Source organism: Chelonia mydas, chromosome 24 (genome assembly GCF_015237465.2).
Source record: "Chelonia mydas isolate rCheMyd1 chromosome 24, rCheMyd1.pri.v2, whole genome shotgun sequence".
Taxonomy (NCBI): domain Eukaryota; kingdom Metazoa; phylum Chordata; order Testudines; family Cheloniidae; genus Chelonia; species Chelonia mydas.
The window spans coordinates 6,424,686-6,449,369 of NC_051264.2; the positions used below are offsets into that span (position 1 = coordinate 6,424,686).

Below are 24,684 nucleotides of genomic sequence, written 5' to 3' on the forward strand. Positions count from 1 at the left end.
AGTTCTCTGAACCCATCTGCTCAATGTGCAGCAACAGTCAAAAAAGCGAACGTTCAGAACCATTAGGAAAGGGACAGATAACCGGACAGGAAAGATGATAGTGTACACACACCTTGAATACTGTGTGCAGTTCTGGCCACCCAATTCTCTTTTGGGATGGTAACAGGTACAGAGAAGGGCAACAAAAATGATTATGGGGATGCAACAGCTTCCACAGGAGAGATTAAGAAGACTGACTGTTCAGCTTAGAAAGGAGATGGCTGAGGGGGGACATGAGAGGTCTATAAAATCATGAACGGTGTGGGGAAAGTGAAAGTGTTATTTACCCTTTCATGTAACACAAAAGCTATGCATCACCCAATGAGATTAATAGGCAGCAGGTTTAAACCAAACAGAAGGAAGTACTACTTCACACAGTCAACCGGTGGAATTCGTTGCAGGGGGATGTTGTGAAGACCAAAAGTGTAACTTGGTTCCAAAAAGAATTAGATAAATGTATTGAGGACAGGTCCACCAATGGCTATTAGCCAAGATGGTCAGAGATTCAACTCCATTCTCCGGGTGTCCCTAAACCTCTGACTGCCAGAAGCTGGAAGTGGATGACAGGGGATGGATCATTTGATAATTGCCCTGTTCCGTTCATTCCCTCTGGTCACTGTCGGAAGACAATATAGCGAGCTTGATGGACCACGGCTTTCCTTATGTTCTTATGCAAGAGGTTGACAGCCGTCCACACTGTCAGCTTTTTGGGTCAGGAGGACCATCTTTTTTGTTCTGTTCGTAGAGTGCCAAGCACAACTAGGGCTCTCCTGCAATACCAATAAATAATCACACACAGGCCGGTTGGTTTGTGTAGCTGCAAAATTGCATCCCTGAGATCTGGTTTTAGCAATCCAAGAAACAAGCAGACAAAACAGCCACAGCTGCTTCTCAGCGGTTATTAGTTGAACTTTTCTTTTTATTGGTCAGTGAAATCTATGGTAGCATAAATGAAAGTATACCATGTAATAAGACTGATTACAAAGCGCCATCTAGTGTTCATTACAGCAGTGCATTTAAACTAGAGTAAAAAGTTGCCAACCCAATATTTAAATTAAATTAAAAAAAAAAGTTTATCAATAAGCAATTGAAGAATTAATTCAGGTCACTTCTCTTATGACTAATGAAAACCAGGCTATGTGCTAAACCTTTCTATGGAGATTCTCCAGGCCTGCTAATCACATCCATGGCTCTAAAAACTGGTCTTTAAAATCAAATGATGCCGCAGATCTTGTAGAATTAAAGTCTAGCAGGTGAAATACTAGAACGCCATATCCTATGGTGCCTTCCCTGCAACAGAGCTGGAGTGTAAAACAAAGGTGTAGGGCAGTTAAAATGCTCTTTAAATGGTTCATTAAATATTTTAACCTATAAAAAAGCCGCTAGTGTCTCTCTCAGGAGCCAGGGCAGTGCAGAATAAGAGGCTGCCCGGGGCTATCCAGGTCCCAACGGCAAGCAACGTTTCTTCCAACTGCACCCCTAAGTGCACTTGTTTTAAGACCAAATCAAATGGCATCCTCCCCTTTTTCCGTCTCTTATGCAAGTCCTCCAGGAGCCTGCTCCGCCTCTGGTGCGTGCGCATCGTCCCCACTAGTCTCCGTGGGAATCCTGCCAGGCCAGCAGACACGGAAAAGCCCCCTCCTGTTTGGTTCTTGGAAGAGCGGAGCGTTTGGTGCTCGTTTTAAAACAAAGGTGCTTTGGAGTCCACACTGCTGCTCTTCCTTCCTCCCGCCCTCCCAACCCACTCCCATCCCCTTTAAAAAAAATAAAGTACCGTAAAATACTCAGCCCCACCACAGGAAGATTAATGCTGCGTGGGCAATCGATTCAGTATGTTTATGCAAAGGAAAACTGACGGTTAATACTGTCTTTCAATAAATATAAAATGTATATTTAATCATCCCTTTTTTAAAAACACACACACACACAAAACACTTTCACTATAAGGAAACATAAATGACCTGAAAAAATCCTAGCAGCTCTACAGAAATTCAATAGATACCTCTCTAGTCAATTCATTATGACATATTAAGGCGGGAAAGCTTTGGAATCAGTTATGTTCAGGGCAATAGTTGAAACTCTGTAGTTTATAGAAAAAATACTCTTCAAATTTTTTTTATTGGAAACTTAACTTTGTTTGAAGTTCAAATTTTTCTTTTTTGATTAAAAAAAGCTATGAACTATACCTAAACTGCAATAAAAAAAATGGCAGACAAGCAAATGCCAGAAACTGACCGCAAGGGTAAGATCCTACAGAAACCTCTGTCTAATAACGGACGACACACAAGCAGCAGCGCCTGAGGTCAGGGCCCCATCCTGCAGTCTCAGCTCCCAGGGTAGTTAAGGGGAGTTCTTCTTGTGCAAAAATTGCAGAGCTGGGTTAAATGGGAGAACAAACGTTTGAGGAAACTTGCCCTTCACCTGCTAAACTTCCACTATCTCTTTGCCAAACTACTGAGCAATCAGATCCTGGCATATGAGAGTCTGACTTTGTGTGTTTCTCTTTCACGCTTTCAGACTCCTATCCACTATGTACAGGTTTACATTCACACCACAGTACAGCAAGCTGGGTTCAAACAGTCTTCGGAGAGAGAGGACAATACAGTCAAACTTCATTAATAAGAATATACTGTCAGTGAATGCTGCCACTGGAGAATTAAAGCACCCAGCTAAGCTGTTTTTAAAGAGCAGTGAATCTTTGTAGCAAAAACAAGAGATTTCAAATGAATTCCTTTGAGAAGAATGAATTGATTCAGTGTTTGTAACTCGCATCTTCCTAGCTAGTCTATTATTTTTAACTAGTATTGCGTGTGTGGATGTCAGCTTACAAAATAAGTGAAGCTGCCCTGAAACCGGTTGGTTAATTTCAATTTACTCTATACGGCTAAGATTTTCTGAAGCAACTAGTGGTTTTGGATCTCAAGTCTTGGGGGCCCAACTTCAGATACCTTAGAGGGGTCTGACTGAAAAAGTGCTTCTGAGAACGAGGCCTTGGCTGGGTGCCCAAAAATCACTAGGCACTTTTGAAAAACCTTGGCTTACATCACCCTCATGAAGAATGCTGCAGACTCATTTACCTGACAGCAGGGAGAACAGACATTGTTCCTTCCTCAGTTTGGTCTGGATGGAACAATGCTGATAGCATACTGGAATCAGCCCAGAACGGGAGACGGATCCCCTTTTAGAAAAGGAAATAAGACCGAAAGCTGATGTTTTATCAGCATAGCAAATGTGGAGCTGCTGTTTTGGTTCCTGGGAAAGAAAAATGCAGCCAGGAAACACAATGAGAATATAACACTCAAACTAAACACCTGGGGCATTATTCTGTTACACTCAGGCTCGGATCTACCACTCTGGCAGTGTAAAGTGGTATCTGTCAATTATAGTTACCCTACTTGTGGGGCCCTTTACATTGCCACAGCTGTGTACAGGGGCTTCTGATTGTCTAAACACAAAGCAGTACCAGTTTAATTAAAGGTGTGATTTAAAATCAATTTAGTGAAACCAGTGGAAGAGGCCGAGTGGACACTCATGTCACTAGTCACCTGGCTTCTAGCTTCAGTCAATTAGAAAGAAGTTTAAGCTAAACAGAAATAAGGCATTCCAGCCAAAATAATATCCACAGGGGGTTAGCACCATTTTTAAATAAAGCCTTATCTACGCAAGAAAGTTACACTGGTTTAACAAATCAGTTAAGTTACGCCAGTGCAAACTCCTGTGTGGACACTTCTTTTGGTTTAGCTTAAGCTGATTCCTAATGGGAAAAGAGTCCGTCCATTTTAAAGCACACCTTTAGTTAAACGGGTACAACTTTTCCCTGTAGACAAGGCATCAGTCATTTAAAAACACACTTACATTAAACTGGTGCAACTTGCATGTTCAGACACAGTCTGGGTGTAAAAGAGAATAAGGCCCGAAGGTCATTTTCCAGTATAAGTATACTTTCACCTTCTTTGCTGAACCTTCCCTCCCCCAAGTTAAGGACAATGGGCAGACTTAAAATGGAAAATTGCATAGTTATGCCTTCTTAAACCAAAAAGGGAACGTTGTAAAGCTTTTAATTTATCATTACAATTCAAATTTTATTTCAAATGTTCACCCCTGCTCTGTACAAGACTGGAATGAGGACAGCTCCAGTTTGGGGTCTATCTTTACAAATGTCTGTGCAAACACTGCAGTGCTAAAGTTCTGCCCACCCGCAAAATAACATGTGGACATAAAGGTCCCGTCCACGCTAATGCTGCAGGGGACTCAGGGAGGGTAGGGAGGGAAAGTTGTGGACCACGTAATAAAAGTGTGTTTAAAATTATGTAATAGCTATGCTGTACTTATTACAGTTCCTTTAGCCCTGTTATCAAAAAAATATCTTTATTACCCATTGTTCAAATGTCAGCTATGGCTCAACAAAACAGAGCCAAATTAACGCTATTCAGCACAACAGAGGTAGTATGGAAATAACTTGCTCAAGTAGAAAAATCAAGTTAGAGAGAAAGAGTGTGCGTGTGTGTAAAAATAGCAGCAAACTGGTATAGATTTAGCTTCCAGTGCTGCAGGGTGCTTGATACATCCTTTCCACTTCTACTTCTCCACACTGATGGTTATTGCTGGGTGGAGACATCGACTTCTTTTTCACATTGATTCTTACTAAGTAGGTTTGACTGTATCCCTAACAGAATCATTTTGCACAGTACTTCTGTAAGAAAATGCAAACACTCGGTATTGCAGCCCTCCCACCCCCACAAAAAGTTTAAAAATAAAATTTAAAAAATATAGTCAAGCCCATCTAAAGGGTAGAGTCCTGAGCCTGCTGCTAAGAGGCACGCTCAGAAGACATAGGATGGAGATGGGTCTGGAGGTGAGGGCCCCCTTCAGAGCCACTACACTGAAACCGTCCAGTTCCAACTTTAAATTCTTTTCAGTACCAGCAAAGAATAAAAACAATGTTAAAATCTCTTCTTAAAAAGGTCCACGATATTTAAACTAAAATTGCTGGGCTGTTTTGCTAACTCCTCTGAAAAGCTATTTTAAATTAGTTTAAGTTGGAATCCAACTAAAAGGACACAGTCACAGTATTCTCCACGTGCCTTCACTTAAAGCTTTGGTCTTGTTGATTTGATCATTTTAAGAACCTGGTGTCTTATTCCCTGCTTCACCATGTGCTCTGACCCAAGCATGCCTTCTCCAGGGGCTTGCTAATCTTAGTCACCCTTTGCCAGAAGAAAGCTGTGATAGCATGCCCCTCTCTCCTGGAAGGAAAGGTTTGTTCCCCCCGCTCCGTTTAAATGGATCACCACTAGAACACTGGAGTGGAATCACATTTGTTACCCCAGCCAGCCGTCCCCACCCTCCTATGAAGAGGGAGAGAGGAGCATGGAAAATAATTATTATTGCATTCCCCATACTTCATGGGTCCAGATGGCAGCGCTAGCCAGACTCTTCAGAACCTGTGTATTAGTGCTTCTCGTTCCCTCTCTTTGCGTTTCAGCTCCTCTTTGTAACAGCAGGAGCAGAAATTCCCAGTTTCCGGATGCCCGTAAAAACTGCAGGTCGGCTGCTTGCATTTGGTCTGCTGAACGTTATAAAGTATTCGGCTTTTGCTTTTGTCCCCGCATGCTCCCTTCTGCAAGCTGTCCTGCTCTAGGGGGTCCTTGCAGCCATTGCTGTGGGGGGCCATGCAGGCAGGGCCGTCGCACTCGACGGGGTAATTTGGGGGTACATCCATCTCTGTTGGGGAGAGCCGTCCCAGGTGGGAAGGGCTAGTTTGGTACGCGTGAGGCCGCCCCTGAGTGCAATGTCTGGGTAAGGTAGCATAGGGAGGAAGGCTGCTGCAGGACCCACCTGCTACCTGCCTCCTGGTATCTTGATAGCTGGGGGGATGTGCGCCTTCTACACAGTTGACCACAGCGGGCCGGGGAATGGTAAAGACCCCCGAGTAGCTGGAAGGAAAAGCTGTCATTTTAGCTCCTATGACATGCTCCGAGGTCTGGCTGCTGTAACTAGGAGGCAACTGGGGGTAGGATGGATTCAGCAGCACATCCTCACTTTTGTGAAGATTAGCCTCCGGTTCCAGCTTCTTGGCGGCAGTGCCGCCGTTTGCAAAGGCCTTCTTCTCTACCTCCTTTTGCTTCTGCTCAGCCAAGAAGCGCTCCTCGGCATCAGAAAGGTACCTCTGGATCATCTCTTCCTGGTACTGGTGCCGGTTGCTGGTCTTGAGGTGGCCAGCGAAGATAAACTTCCGCTCACCCTGCATGGCTGCTCGCAGGATGCTTAGGCTAAGTTTCACGTCGTTGCTGTATTTATAGGGATCCGACTGCTTCTCGGTGCTCACTTGGCCTGGGCAGGTTTTCTCAGCAGAGGCCGACAAATCCCCTTGGGAAGTTTCTTCTTTGCTGCCTTTCCTCGCCTTTAAGGATCCTTTCTTCTTCTTCTCCAAGGTTTCCCCCTGCCCATTGCTCACTCCTCCTTTGACAGTTTTACTGTGCATCAAGCCACCCATGTTCTTTTTTAGCTTACTTCCCAAAGTCTTGCCAAAGCTGCCCAGCTTATTAGCAACCGAGTCGGTCCGTTTCTTCTCTTTCTCCTTGTCTTTGTCCTTCTCTCGGTCTCTCTTTGGCTTCTCTTTCTCCTTGTCCTTGCTGCTCTTACTGCCACCGTTGCTGGTGGTACTACTGCAGACAGATTCCTTGTCCGACTCCCCAGATTCCGCCGCTGAGCGGGCATCATCTCCGGCGGAAGCAGTAGGGGATTCTGGCTGGGCTAGAGGGGCCTAAGGAGAAAGAAAGCAGCCATCAGAGAAAGTCAATTAGTTCAGCAGCTGCAGTCTTCTGGCCAAATTCTGAGTGGATGCAGCACACAGGTGCTCACTAGAAAGGCCTGAACACGCACCAGGGGGAGCATTTTCCACACCAATGCTGGCTCTCCCAAAAGCCGCAGACAGGCTACTCCGTGACAGGAGCTGCAGAGGAGCATGCTGAGCCACAAGGCTGCACGTACATCACTGTGTACTCCATAGCACGCCCCCACTCGGTTAAAATACATCCCTAAAATTACATTTACAAATTAGGCTCTGCAGACGCATCAACTTAGTGCAAGATTTAAATGGGGGAAAGCAAGACCTTAACCAGAGATGTGCTCTACTAGGGTGACCTATCCCCTTCTGGCCAGCTACAAAAGCTATTCTGGAAACAGCCCTTATAAGGTCACCACGAAGGACAAATGCAGGAATGTATGTAGCCCACCTAATAAAACAACCCATGAGTATAGTGGGGTGGTTCTTTATAGTGTGTTTGTACGGGATACAGGAGCAGCCGTTTGGATTCTGGAAGTAGTAACCACAATCAAGACGACACCACAATAAAATGGTAGCTATTGCTCAAGCTCAGAGCTGCGGCCCATTTCACTAGGGGACACTATACCCCCATAGTTCACTAATGTAATTTACTTGTCATGAGCTGGGGCCCATCATGGCAGGCAAGGATTTAGAGAGGATATAGGTTCACAAGTATTGTGGACAATCTATGGGGGGGGGAGTGGGGGGGGGACAGAAGGAGAACTGTTACTTTTAAATGCAGTCATTTGAGCTTTTTCCTTACACATCACACCTTGGCAGCATCTTGTTCTTGGAAATGATCCAAGCTTGAAATTTAACAATTCACACGGAATTTGGAGGAGTCATTCCAGGTCCTGAATTATACCAACCCCACAACTTCCTTTAAAAAAATATATATATGTTTATGAACCTGGAAGAATCTAAGCCATGTTTTCACTGTTAATGCAGCTACCATGACTTGGCGATACGACAGCATAGGGATTTCGGGAGTATGCTGAAGTATTCAGAACCCTACATATGACCCCTTAAGGTTTAAGGCCCTGAAGTTATAGCTGAATCACCTTAATATCTTGATTCACTTTCTGGTGGCTGTAAAGCAAGTGTCCAGACCCCGCAGCGTACAGAACATCCCAGGTGGTGTAGTGCAGTAAGTTGAACTGGCGGCTCTGTGTATTTTGAGCTTTAACATTTAATGTAAACTATTACTAAAGTGTGCACAGAATCTAAGAGGTACATCTGAATGGCATTTCTCTGCTCTTTCTGATCAAATCAATGACATCCAGGCCTTCTAATGGCAGGTTAAAGAAATGTACAGGAATGAAAGCAAAAGTCCACCCCCCGTCTAGTCCTCTGTGGGAAGGAAGCATCACTGTGTTCAAAGGAATAAAATATTTCCTGTTTCTTTACCTGCATTTCACACGGCAAGGTGATCCACTTAACATTCATGTAACTGTGCAGCAAATGTAGTTTTGCTTCCAATGATAATGTCACACTAAAAAAAAAAAAAAAAAAAAAAAGATATGAAACAAAGCACCAATCCAGGATCTTTTTAGTAACTGCGGTTCTATTTTCCATACATGGAGATTTAATTAAAAATTGCTTGCTAATTTTTATAATGTAATAAGTGGATCAAAAGATACCTTGGAGTGATACCTGTACTTTATATGAATTTCCTCCTTATACGACTAGCATTTATGTAAAAAGTTAATGGGACAAATCAGCTTAATTTAAGCCCCATATTCAGGATTTGTGTAAAAGGAATTTCTGAAAAACACTTCTGTTCACACTAGTGTTGTAAAAGTTAAAGTTTTTAAATTCAGATTCTTCTGCAGGTCCGGAAACTTGGACAAAACAAGTGCATGAGAACCAGAAAGAAAAACTGACCACATGCTAAAAACTTTATTTTTATTAGCAGTTTTATCAACGAAACAAGGCAGCAATTTTCTCGTCTCTTTAAAGATAAATGTATCTTTAGAAATCATTTACATTTTTCTGATTTTACATAAACAAATTCTACATATTCTTTTCATAAAAGAAAATAGTTGAATATTGGCCACAATGATCTCAGTTAACTGAAGCTGAAAAAATGAAGCGGTCACATACATTTGCTGCATATGGATTTCTATCTTGTCAGTGTCCCTTTAAGAGGTAGCAGCAATACAAGAGAAATCGGAGCATCATCCAGCATCCTAACTCAACCTTAGTAGCACGCAGACATATCATGGCTCTGTTCCTGCCTACACAGAAAGGGGAGTTATGTTGTTCTTTGGCATACCAGGGGATAAATTCCTATGAAATTAACAAATCACCTAAGATCCTGAGGAAGCAGGGATTAGGTTACAGCAAACATGCACAAAGAACAAATACATCATGCCTTCAATTATTCAGGAGAGCTCTATCTTAACTGGCTGAAGTTTATGAGACTGTAAAATGTTAAGACACTTGACCACACTTAAAGGGTCTTAAAGAGCAAAGGTTAGTTAATTTTGTCCAGTAGAGGGCCCTTTAAAAATAAACCCATTTGAAGTTCTGGAACTGAATAAAATAAGGCTTATTTAACCCTATGCAAGAAGAGACAAAAGACTGAGCTGTAGGAAGTTAACTAGTGCCATTGAGTTTTCTGTAAGCTTCCAAGGGCCTCAATGAGATTTAGTAGCAGAAACGGTTTTGTACTGTAATTATGTAAAATTAAATGACTGCATGTGAAATGTGGCCAAATTCAAAAATATTTTTCTGTATTAATTTGGCATACAGGATTATTTTTGTAATAATGTTAAAAGGCCAGTCATTTGTACATGATGTGCACTTATTCCTGAAGCAGGTACCACAGAAAAAAATCTAAATACAGCTGGTTGGGAAATAAGCATTTCCCTCCACAAAAATATGACTGATTTCATCAAAAGCCATTTTTTCACAAAAGTGTCTATTTGGTCAAAAAGCAATTGGCCCTTGAAAATACACTGCTAAAAAGTTTTCTACCTGCTCTAGATTGATAACTTCAGAGAGGTTACTTGTTCCATATAATATAGTACCTACATAAACCTGCACCTACCTTAAGTACTTTGATCTTAAATACTTCTGCCCATACAGTCCTACGGCCTTACAATAATTGACAGCATTTGAAAAAAAAGGGCTACTACATCTCTATTGATGATTTTCACACACCAAGCACAAGTTTGAAACAAGATGCTAATAATTAAAATTTAAGTTATTAGCTAGGGGATACTAAGCGACAGAGCAGCTGCAATCAGGGAGTTTAACTTCCAGCTGAGAACTCACCTTGCTAGTTTGACATTATCAGTGTCATCTCTGTCCCACTCCCATTCTTTCCCAGGATCCACAGCGAAGTGCACGGGAAGCAGTTTGTGTTCAGAGTCAGTCAGAGGGATCACTGCTGCAATGGAAAGAGGAATAACACAGCTTGTTTAGGGCCTGAAGGGACAAAGGCCTGGGCAACAAGGTGGAAGTGGACAGAGGTAATGGGGAGCGGAAATGGCAAATCACAGTTTACTATTTCTACAGGGCATCATTTTCTTTGGAAAGCTAACAGAGTGTTAGTGAAAAGCTCTGGAGGGTGAAGCAAAATGTTTATCTACAGAGTAGGTACAGCATGGGCAAATTAAGCTTCCTTCATATCACCAAGCGCTCCAGTTGTCGAAACCCTATCCTGGGAGCGTCACCCTTAGCAGTCAGAGTGATTCACAGTCTCTCTGGCTCAGCCTTTGACTGACGCTACTGAGGAGGGTGTCAATTTTGAGGGTGGCTTGTGTAATGCCAAAACATGCCCACAGTCTGGGACCTGCAGCGTCTCTTAGACTGGCAGCCTTATTGCTCATGCCTTAAAGTCACCAGTCTTGTTCTATAAATAGAGATTCTGTTTTTCAGGGTTTATAATTTAATTTGGGGGTGGTGGGGGCGTGTTTTAAGCAATTTTTGAGTTCTATATGTAGATGTCTAAAAATTATTTTTTCCCCAGGGCTCTCTTTGTATATACTGTACTGAGTAATCTGTTTGCAACATTCCTTAGGGTGCTTTAACATAGTACTGTTTCAAACAGTACCCCACTAAAAACGCACAAGGGAACCTTTAACGCGCACCAGCAGGGTCTACATGGACCAATTAACACGCAATACAGTAGTGCTCTTTAGAAACCACCCCCAACCCATAGTCCACATGACTGTTCCATGAAGACAAGCCTTTTGACACACACAACCATTTCCGGAGTTATTCTTGTGTCTACCGGATTAAAAAAGACTTTTTGTACTGGGGGCATTAATTGGTGAAAACCAAAAATCAGAAGCCCTATCAGGTACCTTGATCTTTTATGGGTTCCTTCTGCTCCATGGATACTAGTGCAGAAAAATGGGCTTGATCATATGCCAATACCAAAGGAGAGCGATGACATTTGTTGGCTGGAACCTCCAGGGGCAGATAGATGCCTCCGAACGGTATAGGAGCAAATGCTGAAAAGAATTTATAGTGCGTTATTTTTCAGAATAGGTTATTAAGAACCATTTGTATTGAAACCTCTGACAGACTGAGCCAACTCGTTTCACCTTCACATTAGATCTGTCTATCTAAATTATTTTATCGGGGAGGAGGTAACAGACACCACCACATTAGAAAGGATAAAAAACAATCAGAGGTGCACAGTTGCGGAATTAAATCTATCTACACACCCTTCTTTTCTTCTCCACAAATACCCAAAACTTACACACACAAGATCAGTAATTGATTCATCTTTTCTGACAGGAAATGAAAAAGTCTGCTAGTGGAAAATTATGTTCATGGGGAGTGGAATTTCCCTTCTGCACATGAGTAAATGGGGGCAAATTTGGAAAAAAACATCACGTACATGCTGTCTCAATGCCTTCGAGACCTCATATTATAAGGTGTTCAGTGGTATGCCTTAGAGCTTCCATCGGAACCAAGCTGGTTCACTGCAGCAGCTCTGCATAACCCAGAGCCAGTGCAATGCATCTTTTCTCCTCGTCAATTTAGAGGCAAAAAAAGCCCCTGTGGAACTGAGTGAAGGGCGGAAGGAAGCATTCCACTAAATTGCACCACATACATTTGAATAAATAAAAGCAGCCTGGCAGTGGTGCGAAGGGGACTGCAGACCTGTGGGACTTACCTTCTCCTCCAGAGTCTCGCAGCATAGTGTCTGCCACTACTACAATAGGCCTCTTCAGCACATGGGCAAGAACAAAGACGTGGAACTCCTCCAGGCTCTCGTACACTGGTTCTTCAGAGCTGTCAACACTTTGGAAATAATGGAGAAATGTGATCAGCCCTTCACCTCTTGCACCTTTAAATCACTTGCTTTACAAAGAGACTCTGAACAAAGTTTATATAAAGCATCCGCATAGCTCATATTAATATCAGATCAGAAATGGGTGCAAGCAGGGACTAAACAGATTTGAATTTTGGGCCAGTATGGATCCCAATCCAAACAACGTGACAATGAGTCATCTCCAATAATACTAAGACGTTGCACTTCTAAAGGGTCTTTCATCCCAAAGGATCTCAAAAGGTAGCTATTATTCTTATTTTTCAGATGGGAAATGGAGGCAGACAGCCAATCCCTAAACCAGTTAGAGGGCTGTAGTGTTGATGAACTTCCCTGCCACATGGAGCATCAACACGTCTGGTGCTGCAGTGCTCTTTCTGAAGCACCAGTGTTCCAATGCAGAAGAAAGCTGGGACAAGGTTAGACAAACACGAGTTGTGAGCCAACAAGATCCCGCTAAAGTAGAGACACGCCTCCTTAAATGTTGTCCAATGCTCTGTGTCTACTGCGAAGAGAAAAAGTGTGCTCCAACATCAGAACATAACAAGGATTTCATGGTAGCCTTTGTAGAGACAATTATCCTTAGGAACACAAATACCTAGAAGATTAAATTTTTTTCCTCTTCTTTGTTAAACTTGATGTATGGCTATTTTTACTTTAGCCTCTCATCTGGCTGAGAGGTCAGACAATAAATGAGAACTGCAAACACTAGAGGGCATCAACTAATTCATCTGGGCCTTACTCCTGAGTGAGGGTAAATATTTAAGATTTAGGGCTCACCTACATAAACAACTCGTTCACGGCAAGCTGGGGTGTGAATCTACCTGCACTAGCCTGCCGCAGGCTGTCTGTGCAGACCCTGCTGATGTGCATTAACGCACTGTAGATTCATACCCCACCTTGCTGCAACCTAAATGTTTGTACAGACAAGCCCCTCGCTAGTATTTGTGAGTAAGTTTTAATGAGACAAAACACTGGCTAGAACCAGAGTACACAGAGAGGTACTGCTGGCAGTAGCACTGAAGAGGTTCCCCATCATGGATCATTGTGATCGGCCCTCCGTATACACAACATAAAAAGATGACGCCTTGCCCCAAAAGTTCACCGTTTAAGTAGGGCTGCGCCTACAGCACCTTCTGGTCCCAGTCCTGAGCTCCCCACAAGCAATTACTGCAAGTCACGCACCAATGATGTCCAGTGAGTTTTAAGAGACCACGAAACTATTTTGTTTTTGAACCGAGGGCATCTCAGGGGGAAAGAAAGAAGGGGGGGAAAAAAAATAAATAAATAAAAAAAAGACTTTTGAATTATCTGACTGGGCCGCCAAACCCCTATGGCATCTGGCATCTTTACACAGGTGTCTTCTACCTACCCTCCACAGGTGCCGCCGTTTGTACCATAATGCATGCGGGGCTCACTGGATGCAAGCTTGATTAGCTCATTCCATTCCTTTTGCCACTCCTCTTCTGTGTAAACAAGGCCAGACTAAACAAAAAACAAAAAACCCACACAGAATAAGGGTTTACCAACTCGCTGAAGCAAGCTGCTTTAATTTGCCCCAGCATCAATTTCCTCTACCGAATTTTGCAAAAGCTGCCAATATATTTCATGCAAAAGAGCATACAGTGATATGATCTGGACATCTACCAAGTAACCAGAACACACAATAATAGGGTTAGATTCAGAATCTACCATTCATGTGAAAGATAAATACATTTCTGATGCACTGGAAATATGAACAAATATTTAAAGCTGGAGAATTGGACTAAAACTTAAATATCCCAATATTACACTGAAGGCATCTTGATTCTAAGCGTTACAGATTGCATAACCTATTGAGAGACGGTAGCAGGAAATCATCACTGGATTAGCAGACATCCAGGTTTTGCTTTAGAAAGCAATTTATCTTCCCTTCCTACCGAACAAGCCAGCAGCAAAGTGTCCAGAAAGATCCCACATAAGGGCAGATTTTCAGCTGTTAGTGATTCTTCGAGGTGTTACAATCAAACTGAGTTTACATTTTCAATCCCACTTTCATTTTAGTCTGCACACACTACTTTAGTGCTTTCATTTATTCATTTCATTTCAGTTATGAGCACAGATTGGTCTCACATGATGTACTGCACGATTCTGAAATATCTATATTACAGCGGTACCCAGGGGTCTTTCAAAATAGATTGGTGCCCTAGTGGGCTGAGCACTACCAAAAAAAACCACATATGAAAGCGCAATCCTTGCCCTGAAAAGCTGATAATCCAAAAAGATTATTGGCGAGTGGCATTACACAGGTGCCACCTTTACTATGTTTTCATTAGCTGTGGTCTTCAGAATCATATCATTCAGTAAATTATATTTTGGGAATAAGGAATCTTCAACCTGCTCTCTTGGCTGAAGCTGGTAGGTTGCTATGTTAACGCCCAACATGCCCACAAAGTGACAATTTAAGGTAAAAAGAACCAGAAACCATCACAATGCCCTAAAAGAACAAAAACAAAAAAAAGTCAGACTGATTTTGAAGTTAGACTACACAAGACGTTATGCCAAACTTACTAAAATCAGATTTCAGAAATCCAATTTCCCAGGACTGGAATGCGGGACTGCATGGGAGCCTGGTGTACTCATACCTCTCTGCCATCTTGTGCTCCAGAATCTGAGCTTCAGTTTTAGAAAATTAAATCACTAGTCTTATGAAATCATTCAAAATATGAACCAAGAGTAACCAATGCAGCAGTGTCTGCCCCTCCTGGTCTCAGGGAAGTGTTAATTCAGAAGTATAATGATGATATAATTTAATCATGAACACTGTTAAGCATTTCAGTTGATCTGAGCATCTACAATGTACATCTCATTACAGTGAGCTTATTTTGAGGAGGAGGAGGGGGGAGCTTGCACCACTAATCTTTTTCAATCCAAACCCCAACTTACAAGTCAACAGTTCAACTGCACCTTTAATATTTCAAACTGGACGCTCCACTTCCCCTGAAATGAACTCATTCCACTCAGAGATACCAACGCTATTTTAGTGTCTTACTCTACACCCAAAGAATGTTTGTGCTTGTTGGATAACATGCTTCCCCAATTCAACCAGGGCTTTTACTCATGAACAGAAGAACTGGTGGCAGAGATCACCTGAACTCTGGAATGTCAGTCAGTCACCAGGTGAACAATCAGACAGATTTTCCAAACAAAGGGACTAGCACAAGCCTGCCTTTCATAACACTAAAGGTCATTAAAGCTCACAGGATAATTGTGCTTTATTTGCAGGCTACAGCTGGAGACAGCACTCAGATGCCACAGACTGATGAGGTGCTGAAATCTGCACTTTTAACATTAATGATGAAAAGTCAATTTGGTTTTTTAAATATTCAGTTTTAACAAGGATGGCTCTCTTTTTCTAAACTGGGAAATATTAATCTAAAGTCTCTTATTTACGAATTACGTTTTTAAAAAAGATCAAACAGCCCTAAGGAAAACTTACTGTGTTCTTTAGACCCTACATGCAATGGTATTCTATCTAGCTACTCAAGGACATCTGGTAACTTTCCACCCTGACAAACATATGTCCTTGCTTTCTGGGGCTAGTGTCACAACTGTAATGGTCTTTTAATGTGGTGAGTGTGTGAATTTCCTTTTTTGGTGGTAAAGTCCACACAGCGCTCAGACTGAGAAGTGTCTCTCCGATCTTATCACAAGAGAAGCCTACACAGGGTATGATGCATTTCTTTTCTCTGAAAGAACTGTTTTGTTGGTAGTGACAGGATGCGATCCCTAACGTAGGCACAGTAGGAATGGCTGCAGCAAAATCGTAATGTAACAATACAGGAAAGTATGAGCTTTCAATCACGTTGTATTATCCCATTTACACTGGCTCTCACTTGGGAGCCTAACACATCAGGAACACCACACACCAATATTGCTAACACAGCTATAAGTCAACAGAACATCCTTACCATAGGAAAATAATTTCTTCAGAAGTTTCACAACTGTACTTCAAATGGATGGCTACTTCCCTTCGGAGTGAGCCAATTCGTTGTACATTATGGGTTTGCCCCAAATTTACGTTAACGTTTTTTAAAAAGCTCAGCTTTTACCAGAAGAGGAAGCAGGTCCCAGAGCCAACTAGAATTATGCCTGGACATGCCTCCTCGAGTCACAACTAAGAGCTCAGTCTTCGTTCCTTCGCCTCCTACCTCTTTGTTCTGCTGTGTTTGCTGCCACCGCCACCTCCGCTGGAGCGCTTCCCTTTCCACACCTTTATCCATTAAGGTGTAAAGCGATTTGCGCAGCATGAGATCTCGATCGTGGAAACCCCACATACCTACGTGGCGGGGAGGGAGCGGGGGAGAAAAAGAAAAGCATTAATAGCCGCTGGCCTTTCTCCAGCCTCTGCCTTCTGAAGATGTGCCACACTAAAGCCTTACAACAGCCCTGTGAAGTAGGGAAGTGCGTAGAACCTGAGAGTTATGAACACCTCGGGACTGGAGGTTGTTCGTAACGCTGAACAAAACATTACGGTGGTTCTTTCAAAAGTTCGCAACTGAACAATGGCTGAATACAGCTCTGAAACTTTACTATGCAGAAGAAAAATGCTGCTTTTAACTATCTTAACTTAAATGAAACTAGCACAGAAACAGTTTCCTTACCTTGCCAAATCTTTTTTCAAATTTTCTGTTTTAGTGATTTACATTTAATATAGTACTGTACTGTATTTGCTGTTTTGTTTTGTTTTTTGGGGTGTCTGCTGCTGCCTGATTGCGTATTTCTGGTTCCAAAGGAGGTGTGTGGTTGACCAGTCAGTTCGTAACTCTGGTGTTCGTAACACTGAGGTTCTACTGTATCCCCATGTTACAGATGGGGAAACCAAGGCAGGTAGATAAAGTGACTTGCCTAAGGACATTGAGAGTTAGTGACAAAGTTAGGAATGGAACCCAGGAATCCTGACCCCAAGCCCCTAGCTTATCCACAAGACAACAGCTGTATAGCATTTTTCTGTAGCACAGAAACGCGGAAGTTCGAGTTAAAGTTAACACTTAATTTAAAATACCAAAAAACCCATCAATGGTAGTAAAGTATTGTGTCCATAAATTACTTGAAATCAATCAGGGGCCAGGATAACATTTGCATGAGGCAGGCTGGCTTCACTACTTATGAACGGCACCAGTCCCATGTAGGAAATACTCAACTTCTGTTGACTTAACCTCAGAATATTATACCAACACTGAGAAGATTAGATCGCTGGGGACTAAAAATTGGGCTTCTAAAATGGTCCCAGGCCAGGAGGCAGCATCCCTATACTAAATGTGTGAGGGGAAGAACGGGTGGCTCTGCTACTTTAAATTCTCTTTGCAGATATGAGTAAGCTTTGCCAGAGGGAAGGGTAGAGACAAATATTTTCAAGCTTCTGATATCTTAGGTGTTTATCTGGCCACCATCACAGGAAAATCTGAGCACCTCACGATCTTTAATGTCTTTATCCTCACAGCATTCTTCCTATTAGCTTCATCTTGCAGATGGAGAACTGAGGCACTGTGAGACTACATGAGCTGCCCAGGGCCACACAGGAAGTCTGGGGCAGAGGACTTGAATCTGGATCTCCAAAGGCCCAGCCTAGGTCCCTATACCACTAGACTATCCTTTTCTCTCTGAATAAAATGGATTAAAAACCAGAGAATAAGCTATCCTAAAGCAGATATCCTGTTTATCTCAAGCAGCTCCCAGAAGCAGCGGCATGTCCCCTGTCCAGGTCCTATGTGGAGGCATGGCCAGGTAGCTCTGAGCACTGACCTGTCCACAGGTGCCGCCCCTGCAGCTCCCATTGGCCTCAGTTCCTGGCCAATGGGAGCTGCGGAGGGGAGGTGCTTGGGGCAGGGGCAGCATGTGGAGTCCCTTGGCTGCTCCTACCTGTAGGAGCTGGAGGGGGGACATGCCACTGCTTCTGGGAGCCGCACGGAGCTGGCCAAACCCCCAACCCTGCTCCCCAGCTGGAGCTCCAGGGCCAGATTAAAATGTCTGGAGGGCCGGATGTGGCACCTGAGCCATAGTTTGCCCACCCCTGTTCTAAACAGTGTTAAGGATATTCATTTACTACCAAAAAACCACTTTCATAGTTGGAGAACATATCTACCCTTCACACATTTCGTTTAGAAATCCATGTCTAAAAATAGAGACATCGGAGTGGGGTGGGGAGAACCAGAGGTTTTAAAATAATGGGACTAGGACAAAGTGGGGAAATGCTACATACTTCACTTAAAAAAAAAACCCAACCCAGAAATAATCCTTCTCGAGTAGGGATGTGGGCACTATAGGAACTTTTTACTCCCTTCTGCTCTTAGTTCAGTCTTTCATGGAAACACCAGTTCAGCTGCATCTCTTTCATGGAAACTTCCCCACAGCTGCATATCTACCTCATTACTCTGAGGATACAAATCCTTCACCTGAAGGGGAGGGAGGGGGCACCATTAAAAATGAAAGACAGGCTTAGTCCTTTCAGGCTGATGCAAGCTAACGCTGTTGAGGAAAGAATAAAGCTCTTCTAGGGATGGGTTCAGAAAAAGGCAGACAGATGCACAAACCAGAATTCACTGCCCCATCCTAGGTTATTCTGGACTATGTAGGTTTTCAAGAAGGGAATAACACACACTTACATAGGGCCTTTCAAACTTTAGTTCTTGTCACCCTTCTGTGAAGCAGATGGAAAATGGAGGCACAGAGAGGTGAAAGGATGTGCCCAAAGCTACAAATCTAGGATTATAAGTCAAGTTCCTGACTAACTCCTGTACTTAGATCATCTCCCTCTCTGAAATGTAACAAGTTTTATTTCCCTTCCTTAAAGACCCTCCCTTTATTTCCTTTATAACATACTATGCTATTAAGGGAGGAGGTAAAAATCAAGTGAGTGGTTGGAAGTTGTGCCTGCAAAACTTCTCTGGATCTGTTGATACTCAAGTGTCAAAAACTCATCAGTCACAACTGTTATTCACTTCACCATGAATTGTTTTGAGGTCTTACCGAGGGAGGCAGCATGAAGCAGGCAGTTCCCGTCGCCTGTCGTCGCCAAAGGAAGTAGCCTTTGGCAGCTGGGATCAACGTTAGCCCACCAGTTCAGGCGACCTGTGGAAATATTGCAGAGTCCCCCACTGTAAGCTCATACTTGACACAGGAAGAGCAATTGTTGTCTTTGCCTGTTCAAAGGCGAAAGGTAGAACGGATTGTAGCTTGGCCTGTCTCCGAGCACCCGGCAAACAGGAATAAGCAGTTATGTATCTACTTGCCAGTGGGGAAGGGAGAGGGGAACAAACATATTTCATTGCATTTTCTGACACAGATGACCCTCCCCCCCAATCTGTTTTTCAGCAGAGAATAAATCTCTCCGAAGAAAAAAACAAGGAAGGAACTCAAAGGAACAAGTAAACAGCCAGAGAAACCCACTTACAGTAGTAGCTGAACAAATAAGGCAAAGCGCTACTATGGCTCAGTTGACACCAATCAATCTGAGCCAGAAGGATGTGGAACTCAAGTTATGCCTAAATAGATCGAGGTGGCCCATACTGCCGGCTGTGTCGGTTTTTGAATGAGACATTAGTATTCTCTCTGGCTGGGTCTGATGAGGGCCCTCGTGGAAGTTAAAGATCCCCATAGCACTTTAAACAAAAATAGCAATTGGTGTCTCCAGGATCAGAGACAAACGTCCCTGGCCACTCTGGAAAGCCAAGCCTTACCATCTGTAAACATATGAAAGATGTAAAAGGAAGGAATAAGAGTTGCTGTAAGCGATAAGTACGTTAGGCTACACTGACGGGGGATAAGAGGGGAGAGTACAGGGATGGTGGGGTTTATCATCTTTTCCGGAAGGTGAATACACAACCAACTACAGTCTACTAACATGCACGCCAAGCAAATCCATTCTGCAAGACACTCAAAACACCTACAGTGTCTTTCATCAGATGTCAAGGTTCTTTACAAGCTTTAATACAGTACATTAAAATCATACAACACCCATTTGAGGTAGATTACTAGATCGGCCCCATTTTACAGCTGAGGACATAGGCAGAGAGGGTGAAGTGACTTATTCGAGGTCACATGAACTAAGGGGCAGAGCTGGAAACAGAATCCGGAAGGCCTGGCTCCCAGTCCTGCGCTTTAACCTTTAGCGATTTTTCTGCCGATCTTCAACTGCAAAACGCTATTTTTAGTTTCTCCTGGTGGTTTCATCATTCATATCTTAAGCATGCAAACATATACTGTACATGTTCTTTTTGTTGAGGAACAGTGCTTGGGAAAATTCACATATCTCACCAACTAAGCAGCTTTGAAAGTGATTTTAGCAATCAATATATGAACTGTCAGATTAGTGCTTTAGACAGTTTAAAAACTGGGAATCCGAGCTCTCAGGTAGTATAAAGCATTTGAATCACTGCAAATCAAGATATGGCCTCTCAGATCATCTGAAAAGCAAACTGACTTTGAAAAATTAATATTAAGAATTGTGGTCATGTGTAGCATAACTGGAAGAAGTTGAATCTTTGTTTCTATGAAGAAAACAAAGTTAGTTTACAGTAGTATCCAGCAGAGACAAACCTACAGAAATGTTCCAAGCCACCTTTAAGCAGGATTCAGCTTTAAACCATGTCCTCTAAACAACGTGTTCCCCAGCTCCCAATGACCACTGTTAACTTCTCCACAATAGACGAACTGAATGTCAATCTGCAGGCAATAGGCTGGCATGCCTCTATTCATACTCCAAATAAGTTGAATCAGCATGTGAACCCGTCTTTAGAAAAACTAGGTCTCTTCCCAGCATTACAATTTAGCTTTCTAGTCTAGAGAGTCAGTGAAGAGTCTCTGCTAGGTATTAGATACAGACAGCACTTAAAAGTTAGGAACACACATTTCTTGCATGCATCCAATGAAGTGAGCTGTAGCTCACGAAAGCTTATGCTCAAATAAATTTGTTAGTCTAAGGTGCCACAAGTACTCCTTTTCTTTTTACATTTCTTGTGATTTTTCTTTGCAGTCTCACCAACAGATGCAGAAGAACTAAATTAAGGAAGTTTTAACAACACAAAGGGATAAACAGAGAAAGCACAAAATGGAGCGCAAACTGCAATCTGATGCCAGAAATTTCTTTTCCTGGGACTAGAAAAGGAATCCACGCTAGATGAAAATGGTTTAGTACACAACCTCTCAAGACAATGGCTCCACTCAGAAAAACAGGCTATTTTCAGTCAATATAGCTTCTGGCACAGCAAAGTCACAACCCTTCGCCAGGTGGAATGGTGCCAGAAGAGTAAATTGAGAAACAAAACAGCTTCTGACAAAAGCTAAACAAAATTTAACACCACTGTAGTGACTCTTAAGCCTTTTGTCCACTTCACATGTTTTCCTGGGAATTTGTTCTCCTTTCAGCCGCTAAACTTTAATGTGTACAAGGAAGTTAACTTTCCTGGATTTTAACTGTAACTCTGGTTAGTGTCTGAATAGATTGTGCAGTCTCAGGCCTGGGCTACATATAAAATGTAACTCAACATAGCTACACTGCTCAGAGGTATGAAAAACTGCACACCCTTGAGAGCCATACCTATGCAGACCTAGCCTCCAGTGTAGAAAAAGAAAGAATGCTTCCATCGACCTAGCTACTGCCGCTCGGGGAGGTGGATTACCTACAGTGACAGTAAAACCCCTTCTGTTGCTGTAGTAAGGGTCTACACTACAGCATTACAGCAGCATAGCTTCAGCGCCTTAGTTCTGCCTCTGTAGTGCCCATAGTGTAGACGTGGCCTCTCGCACTGCAACATCAGTTTAAAGTCAGAGGACACATTTTAGAGAGGCATTTTCTATTAGCATGTCTTGATTACAGGCTGCAATGTACCTCCAAAGGGACGTACGAGTAGCAATTTGTACTTATTTCCACATGCATCAAGTTATGCAAAAGCGGGCACCTCAACTCCATTCCCTTATAAAATTTCCAAAACCCATTTCTGAATGTTTTGCCTTTTCCAAGGTGATGGAAAGGCCAAGATACCTGCTAAAAGTCTTGAAAACAAGATATCCAGACACAATTCGAGAAGTCTGTCTTAAGAAGCTTTGTGCACAGCGCTAACCCAAAAGCAGGCCAGTTCTCTCTGAAACCTTAGCTTCAGAGATACAATTACACTACAAGTGGCTTTGGGTAGCAAATCAAATGAATATGAGCACAGAGAAGTACAGCTAACAATAACCCAGGAATAGTTTATTTTGTACCTCCAGTGAAAATCCCAGTTTGCTCTTCTTTTCCAGCCTCAGAGCTATTATCCTGCCTTACCATGGTCTAGAGATGGATTTCAGGTAATAGGTAGTTGAACACTGTGGCAGACTTAAGTGCAGGGAGAGAGTAACCACAGGAACCTAAAAAGTGCGATCACTCAAACCACCTGTCACCAGAATTGCAGTAGCTAGTGGCTTTAGAGCAGGGGTGGGCAAACTTTTTGACCCAAGGGCGACAGCAGGGTTGCGAAACTGTATGGAGGGCCGGGTAGGGAAGGCTGTGCCTCCCCAAACAGCCTGGCCCCCACCCCCTGTCCGCCCCCATGCTCTGGGTGTCCCTAAACTTCTGACAGCCAGAAGCTGGAATGGGATGACAGAAGATCATCAATGATTGCCCTGTTCTGTTCATTCCCTCTGAAGCATCTGGCCCTGGCGACTGCCAGAAGACAGGATCGTGGGCTAGACGGACCATTGGTCTGACCCACTATGGCCATTCTTACAGTCTTACTGTATTACAGTAGCACTTACAGGCTCCAACTGAGATCAGGGCCCTCTTGTCCTAAGTGTGGTATATATACATTGTAAGAGAGTCCCTATCCCAAAACTAAATAGACCAGGTAAAGCAGGAATGGGCAAACTACGGCCCAGGGGCCGCATCTGGCCCTCCAGAGGCTTTAATCCAGCCCTCAAGCTCCCACCGGGGAGTGGGGGTCTGGGGCTTGTCCTGATCCGCGCGGCTCCTGGAAGCAGCAGCATGCCCCCCTCTGGCTCCTATGCGTAGGGGCAGCCAGGGGGCTCCACATACTGCCCCTGCCCCAAGCGCTGCCAATGGGAGCTGCAGGGGTGGCGCCTGTGGACAGGGCAGTGTGCAGAGCTGCTCGGCTCTGCCTCTGCATAGGAGCCAGAGGGGGTACATGCCGCTGCTTCTGGGAGCTGCTTGAGGTAAGCACTGCCTAGAGCCTACCCCCCTCCCATGCCCCAACCTCCTGCCCCAGTCCTGATCCCCCTCCTGCCCTCCGAACCCCTCAATCCCAGCCTGGACCACCCTCCTGCACCCCATAGCACCCGCACCCCCAGGCGGAGCCTGCATCCCCTCCCGTACCCCAACCCCCAATTTTATGAGCATTCATGGCCCACCATATAATTTCCATACCCGGATGTGGCCCTCGGGCCACAAAGTTGGCCCACCCTTAAGATAAAGAAAGGGTGGGGCGGAAAGACAGACATTGCCACTCCCAATTTCTCTGAGCCACAGAGAAATCAAGGGAGCGGCTCATGGTCCACAGAATCTGTAGCGGCGCCAGAGACTGAATGCAGCACTCCAGTCCCACTTCCTTAGCCACAAGACCGTCCTTCCTCTGTAACTAGAGCACACAGTAACAACCACGAGTTACTTGCCCTCTTGCGTCTCGATTTAACATCAACACCCACCACCACACCGCTCATGTACTGTTGAGCACAGGTTTTCCTCCTACTAAATCACTGAGCACTGGGTGTGTTGGGTGGAATCAAAATGCAAAGTAGGTTAAGAGAGCAAAGAAATGAATAAAGGGGACAGCTTGGAAAGTGCAATTAAGAGAACTGGTGTCTATACTGAGCTGAGTTCTTTTAAATATTAATCATAGCTTCTGCTTTTTCATAGTTCTTGATTATATATTAAATATATTAGTTAACTCACCCACTGATTCTCCTAATGAAAGCTAAGAAAGCCCACACAAAACGGATTTGACAGTCTGAACATTTTTACCTTTGAAAGTTGACAGCTATGATGAGAGCCTATTCCAACGTACTGATGCATTTACAATTAGCTCTCTCCTTGAGCACAGGGCTTTTTCTGCCTTTCAGAAAGTTATGTGAATTTAAGGCTCATAAGGTGCTGAGTGACAGCCCCAGAGACACATGTCCTGTATCTACAGAAAATGTACAGTAGAGGCAATGGTGCAGTACAAACTTCACCCGCAACTTGACCAATGTGGCTTAACCCTGGAGGAACCATCTCTATGGGGTTAATTCCACGTCACGGCGCATTCAATCATTGGCCTCTCCACCGAGAATGCCAACAGAGGGTCCAATTAGCACAAAAGGCGGTCGGGGATGGAGGGGTGGGGTTTGCAGCGTGGGCACCTGATCAGCAAAAACCTGGAGAGGCTATTATATATTACAAATTCCTTGAGTGATCCAATCCCCAGAGAGCCATTAGAAACCCTTTCGAAACGGTATTGAACAAGCAATGAATCTGACTTAACTGTGAACCTACCTCCAGTAACAGCCAGTCTAGTCAACA

At 43.5% G+C, this 24,684-nt stretch overlaps 1 protein-coding gene across 2 annotated transcripts in view; it reads right to left on the reverse strand.

Annotated features, from left to right (window-relative positions):
• Window positions 1-940: 940 nt before the first annotated feature.
• OTUD7B (OTU deubiquitinase 7B) overlaps window positions 941-24,684 on the reverse strand; it is a 68,739-nt gene continuing 44,995 nt past the window's right edge. For both annotated transcript variants that reach the window (XM_043535537.1, XM_037882785.2), the window contains 8 exons: window positions 19,167-19,268; window positions 16,349-16,476; window positions 13,531-13,643; window positions 12,003-12,130; window positions 11,182-11,331; window positions 10,148-10,262; window positions 8,276-8,360; window positions 941-6,805 (listed from right to left, as the gene is read on the reverse strand). In XM_043535537.1, the coding sequence (XP_043391472.1) occupies window positions 5,477-6,805; window positions 8,276-8,360; window positions 10,148-10,262; window positions 11,182-11,331; window positions 12,003-12,130; window positions 13,531-13,643; window positions 16,349-16,476; window positions 19,167-19,268 (2,150 nt within the window). In that variant the 3' untranslated portion in view covers window positions 941-5,476. The remainder of the gene's footprint in view (window positions 6,806-8,275; window positions 8,361-10,147; window positions 10,263-11,181; window positions 11,332-12,002; window positions 12,131-13,530; window positions 13,644-16,348; window positions 16,477-19,166; window positions 19,269-24,684) is intronic.